Source organism: Amphiura filiformis, chromosome 16 (assembly GCF_039555335.1).
Source record: "Amphiura filiformis chromosome 16, Afil_fr2py, whole genome shotgun sequence".
Classification (NCBI taxonomy): Eukaryota; Metazoa; Echinodermata; class Ophiuroidea; order Amphilepidida; family Amphiuridae; genus Amphiura; species Amphiura filiformis.
In genome coordinates this window covers 31,636,932-31,643,864 of record NC_092643.1, presented here as the reverse complement: position 1 = coordinate 31,643,864, position 6,933 = coordinate 31,636,932, and the positions used below count along the sequence as shown (strand labels likewise).

Genomic DNA, 6,933 nt, shown 5'->3' with positions numbered 1-6,933 from the left:
TGCAAAATATGCTTATCGAGTTACTATTTCGTTAGTTTATTTTATATTTATGTGTGAATATACATGTAATATGTATATGTGTGTATATGCAACATATGCTCAGAGCAAATTTATGATTGTTTCACGGATGGTGCGGGTTGTAAGTTAATATTCACATATTGTCATGGCAAAGTACAGAAACGGATTCTAGCTGTTATATATAGGTCTGAAATCTGACCAAAATATGAGTTTTGTATTTCAAACGTGCAAGATTCTCCATTTACAGAGTTCAAAATAGCTCAAAGAAACTGATTGAAATAGAAAGGTGGATTGCTATATTATCCTAAGTTAGGTTTATATTTTATTTCTTAGATAAATTTGTTAATATTCTGTTCATTTCCCATTTTCCTGACATTTCACACTTATATTCATTTATTAAAAGCAAGAACTTATAAAGTAGCTAAATTATTTGACAAAAAAGTTCATGACGTGGTCATGATGTAGGTTCACAAGATATCTTTTCCATTGAAGTCATCCCATAAATGTACGTTTGCACATTTAATTTTGATAAATGTTTCATATTAAAAATCAATAACGTAATTCACTCCATTTATTGTTTCATATTCAAAATCAATAACGTAATTTACTCTGTTTATTGTTAACTATTGATACTTTCTTTGAATTAATAATTAGGACAGATGAACAAAAATCAAGTGTGAATATCACTGCTTTTAAATCACCTATCATGAACAACCCGTATAGAATGTCCTCTCTATATTTATCTCTGTTTCTTTCTCTGTTTGGAAAGTGTGATCGTGAGTCTATCAAAAACGTTACTCTATTCATGAGAAGGTAATCGAAGAAGCAACGAAGATGTCGTTGTGGCCACTGGCCAGCGAGCTTGACGTACGTATCTGACCCCAATTGGCACTTCGAATTATTGTTATTGATTGACGGATAAATTGAATATCGAATAAAAGGACATCGTACCCTGGAATGAACGTCACGTACAACGATCTCATCTGCGAGTGCACCTTTCTTGAACCCCATATACGTATACACTCATAAAATATGATTCGAATGTATTGGATACAAAAACTCATGCTACAAAGCTTGAGGTCAGATTTCAAGATATGGTTTCTGATTGGAAGTCATTGAGATATTAAAGCTACTGGAGATGAGAGTATTATTGTTTATACTGACGATGTAATGTAGGACATTTTGTATGCATATCTAACATGCGTTATATTGCAATTGATGTGGACAGATTAAGGACAGAGTTAATAATATATTGCCAATATTACACGATATAGCAGATGTTTAAAAGACAAATGTTTATATACTTATGCACATGTAGCTATAAATACATTACGAAGAGCTAAGACATCTAATATTTTTATGTTTACTACCGCTCCAGTGCATTTATGGTTTTAAAAAAACACAGCCGAAAATTGGTGAAAGTACTTGATCAATGAAGATCCCGGGAGTGGAAAACGCACTTTTGCTTATTAGATTAAATACCACTAATTATCTATTACACGGTTTTCAAAGTGAAATGGCTAATTTCAGAACTCTCATAGTTCAACGCCGCCAATATCAGGTGAAACTAGATGATTTAGATGCCAATGATCAAAAACTCAACATAGGTTTACCTAAGATTTGTCTTGTTTCAACGCACTGAACCGTAAACACCTTAAAATGACAGTGCGCCCTCGAAGCTGTAAGTAGGGCGAATATTTACTAAAAACCGATGCATTGCGGATGAATTTTACAAAACCAAAATGTCATATAATGAGAGGAAATATACCATTTCGAAGCATCAAACCCAAAATGTACTTTTTTGGCTATATAACTTGGTCAATTTCAGTGATGTTAATGCAGTCTTTTCGGATGGCCCACAAACAAATAGTTCATCGTAGTATTTCCCAGCATCGCCCATGCCTTTTAGTGGTATTTAACCATTTATGGCAATCCATTGTCATAAATAAGCAAAAGTGCAAATATATGCAAGACAGACAATTCAAAAGCTGAGATCAATTGAAAACATTTCAAATCTGCACCCTTTTTAATACATTTAGATGTAATGCAGACTGAAGTATTTGTCATGTCAATTCTTACCCTCTTGTTTGATTCAAAATGGAGATATAAGCTCAAGGCTATTTATATATCTTGAGGTCATGAAAAGGTCAAGTCTATCACAGTTTCTCAGATATGATGGTCTTGGTTACACACTGTACGTTACTGTATGAAAGGTATCTTTGAACATTGGTTGACGTCTGCTAAAATTGTTTTAGTTATTTTAATAATACATTTGGATTACTTAGAAGTTAGTTACGATAATATACTGCTAATCTTGTTCCAATCAAATGGCGCCACTACAGTCAAAATGTCACCGAGCCTGACGCGCGCGCACATCACAGAATTCACAGCAGTCAATCAGTCCAGGTAAGCGTCAGTTGGGTCAAAGTTCAGTCAACTCACGAGCGTTGATAACAGCGGGTTATACTCCTCAGTCTGGCGCCCAACAGAGCATTGGAATGCCTGCACTGCACTATAAGGCTCTGACATAAATCGAAATCTATCGCACATACACAATTCCCAATTATCTTGCATTGATTGTCACATTTCCGTCGGGGAAGGTTTGCAATTATTCGTCGTCAGCAGTTACCGTATACAGCACAGCATTTATCTTTGTGGCAACGAAAAGGCATTCAATTCGATTTGCAGCAAAAAGCCGGCCTCATTTTGTGGTCATCGAATATTGGCGGGAAATGCCCTCAATCACATTCTTCGTGTAGATGAAAATGTAGTTGCCTTATGCGCAGACTATACTACACACAACTCAGCTGAGGCTCAATTCTTGACATAACCTACACGTGGGGTGTTTTTATGTCGAAGCTACAAACAATCGCGGCTATTTTGTATTAGAGTATTTAAGAGAAACATCATGAACACCCGCGATGATCATGCGGTATCTAATTGGATTGTCTTGCGCCAATTAAACCAAAAGTGTGCTGAATAAATAAAGTAAAATAGTCGATGTGAATGTCGTCTGCGCGGGAACATTTACTATATCTGTCGTCAGTTTCCGGCGGAGTAACAAATTGTCTTCGCGCGTAGTCTGCTATCCACTGTTATGTCAATCTGGAGTTTGAAAATGGTCTCTTTGTATCTATGCTTTCACATTTGCTCAAGTAATCTGTTTGGGAAAATATTGCACTATGGAGATTAATATTGGAAGATACACCAAGCTCTTTTCTTGGATGAATATATTTCTTCTGTTCATTTTATGGACCGCAAACAGTAAGTTGTTTTTCATTTTGTTCGTATGTAAGAAGAGTGTGCAAAACATAGTACCATGTTTCAGCAGAAGTCAACTTAAATAGTTTGTGTGAGTGCCATTCTGTGGGTGCCACAAACGTTGCTAGCTCTGTTGCTAAGACAATATTGAACTCTGCCATGAATATAAACTATGTGTGTAGCATTCTTATTAAAGTTATTGACAATTCACGTTACAGACTAATCAAATTACACGAACCTGGAACTGTTATTACCAATCCGCTAGTTTAAAACATTGGTTCATTGATACATTGGTAACATTGTGACTTGCCGAATCCCGGATAATACTTCAGCCAATCATCTATAAATAGCCAATCATCTATAATTACAGACATTTAATTTTTTTGCAACGATTAATACAAGTTCTTCACTAAACAATGTCTTAACGCGATCCTACGTAAAAGAACCCATTTGCATTAAATGTCAGTACAATTCCAAAGACTGCCAATCCATATCAATTCCTTCAAATTTTTTAAAGCTCAGAAAAGTCCAATTTGAACACGATATTTAACACGAGAGTTTTAATTAGCTCACGTATTGTTCAAAGGTATAGTTCTACGCACACATATTATATATCTGTGTCAGTATGAGAGGTTTGAATTCACACAACTGCACAACCGACTAGCTAACACATTCCCCTCCTTGTATGCAGTATCATTTACACTGAAGTGGCAAGACCTATAGGTATTCAGAATATCTCAGAATACGGGGTTGTTGTGCTCTTAAAGCAGAGGTTTTTTGCATCACTCACTTCATTGTACGTTTTCACTAGCTTTATTGATCGTATAAGCAAGCCTTTATATATTTGTATATACGGTGTGATATAGTACACAATAAAAAGAGGGATATAAATCAGTTGTAAAATGGTTGTTTGGGTATGTGTGTGTGTAAAATCGGCAAATCATACACATATTTAAATGTCATTAATACCAGAAATAGAGAGCAAAATTATAACATCTAAATATGTTAAATCGTATTATTTGAGATCTGTTCCAAAATGATGTTTTTAATCTAAAACACATTTTATAATGCTATTAAATTTATTAAACACATCAGAACATCAGAAAATATGTGGAATCATATTCTTGAAGATTTGTTCCAAAATGATGTTTTTAATCCACCAACACAGATTTTATAGTGCTATTAAATTTATTCAAAGAAAAACATATTCAAAGATGTTCCAAAATTAAATGGTGTTTTAATGTCAATCACCTTTCTTATAATATACAACACTAGTTGTCATTAACGATAGGGTTGTGCACATTGAGCATAATGCATTACATGTAACTGGTAGGAAACAGTAATTGGACACCTTAAGGAGTGATTCTACCCATTATGATCAAAGCATCTTTAAAGATGTTCTAAAATTAAATGGTGTTTTAATGTCAATCACCTTCCTTAAAATATACACCACTGGTTGTCATTTACGATAGGGTTGGTGCACATTGAGCATAATGTATTACATGTAACTGGTAACAGTAATTGGACACCTTAAGGAGTGATTCTGCCCATTGAAAGCATTTATGTATACATTTCACGTGTTACAACTGCTTAAGGTGGTACTACACCCCCTGTTACAGCTGCTTAAGGTGGTACTACATTCCCTGATACATTTTGTGACTATAAATTTGCATTTTTCTCAAAAAATAACTACACACTAGTAACAAAAGTTATGTATATTTATGGGCAAGAAATCCAATTATTTCACTGAAATTTCAGTGATTCAAGACAAGTGGTTCATTATATATGTTAAGAAATGAGGTTCATTCTAGCGGTTTTCTTATCATAAATAACGTACCGCTTGTCTTGAGTCACTGAAATTTCAGTGTAGTGACTGGATTCCTTGCCCCTATAAAATACATAACTTTTGTTACCAGTGTGATATTATTTCTTTGAGAAAAATGCAAAAATATATTCATATATTTATGAAGGGGTGTAGTACCACCTTAAGAAATTGTTTGCTGATGTATTAGCAACACAGACTATGACCAATTAGACAAGTAATAATCCATACGTTGCTCGCTTTCCAGAAGGAATACTAATTGGGCTATTCCAGTTAAAATCCACACTACCCCTGTGGAACATTTTGGAAATATCTAACACAGAGGGAGTATGTTTTTCAGATGTTATTGGTCAGGGTTAATCATTTTGAAACCCATACTCCCCTGTATTATGGCATTTCCTATATCTTCAACAACTGGAGTGAGTATTTCAAATGGAAGTTACCGTTGTTTATTATATTGAAAATTCATACTCCCTCTTTGGAAGACTTTAGCTAAATCTTCCACAGGGGTAGTGTGGATTTTAAATACAATAACCTATTGCATTCATTATGTCTCAGTAAATGAGTTTCGCAGACTATTAATTCTGTAAGTATTAATTCCTATATGCAACTTGTACAAGCTTTGCTTTTACAAATATCCAGGTGGTAAATTGTATTTTGTTTGTTTTTATTGTATTTTCACGTACGTACATAAATCATTTCTTTAATAAAAAAATACATTGCAGACAAACAGTATTATACACTGGGTTTAACAATCCACATACTATTTCTGAAGATTTTAATAAAACAGTCCATTCAAGCAAATACCCGTCATACCCGTTAGGAAATGATACACGACTGTAATGTACTGTATAGCCTACGTACTTTCTTGATACCGTTATAGGCTATTATAATTTTCTTCAGAATCTCTTTCCTTTGAAATTACAAGATAATCCCAAAGCGAGGTTTGTTTTGTGCTCATTTTAAAGTATTTCATTCGATACCGTATAACAAGAATATCATGTCTTTAATTTTAAGTTTGTTTTTCAAAACCCTAAGTCGCTAGTCGTTAGCGTAGCCCATGTCCAATGGTTAAGGTAATCCCATTTCTATATACGCGTCTTTTCAATTGAGTGAATTCAATGCTATAAGTAAGCCACGTCGGTCTCAAATCTTTCATTTCTAGCCAATATCAATAACTGTGAGAAAATGGATAAATGGATAAATGCGTGACCCGTCAAAAGTAATTCATCATATTAACACATAAATTTGATCACTCTTTACTTTGCTAAACCAAGTAACTTTTATTGGATTAGCAAAAACCGTATAACAGTGCAGTGGTGGGTTTAAAGTCTGTGGATTTAAATTGATGAACAGTTTTTGGTAGAAACGTGACATCGATATCATTGTTATTCTTATTGCCTATATTGATATTATTCTAATCCGATGAAGACAAATCTTGTCTGGTCCATCCTACGTGTTGTCTATTGTCTTTGTAGTAGGGAAGGGCTTGCTTATCACGAATGATTGTGTGTGCTATGTGACAGTGGTGAGGTTGAAATGAGTTAAATGTTGTTATATGTCACCTGTCGTTGGCGTAGTCCTATTATGGTAAGGTAATCCTATTTATATCTACGCGTCTCTTCAATTGAATGAATTCATTGATATAAGTAAGCCACACCGGTCTCAAATCTTAACATTTCTAGCCAATATCAATAACTCTGAGAATGGATAAATGCATGACCCGTCAAAAGTAATTCATCAGATTGACACATATATTTGATCACTCTTTACTTTGCTAAACCAAGTAGCTTTTATTGGATTAGAAAAAAAGAAAAGATATCAGTGCAGTG

At 34.3% G+C, this 6,933-nt stretch overlaps 1 protein-coding gene across 1 annotated transcript in view; it reads left to right on the top strand.

Annotated features, from left to right (window-relative positions):
* Window positions 1-2,479: 2,479 nt before the first annotated feature.
* The window catches only part of LOC140135876 (uncharacterized), a 130,909-nt gene continuing 126,455 nt past the window's right edge, over window positions 2,480-6,933 (top strand). The window contains exon 1 of the mRNA XM_072157529.1: window positions 2,480-3,282. Within this exon, the coding sequence (XP_072013630.1) occupies window positions 3,201-3,282 (82 nt within the window). The 5' untranslated portion in view covers window positions 2,480-3,200. The remainder of the gene's footprint in view (window positions 3,283-6,933) is intronic.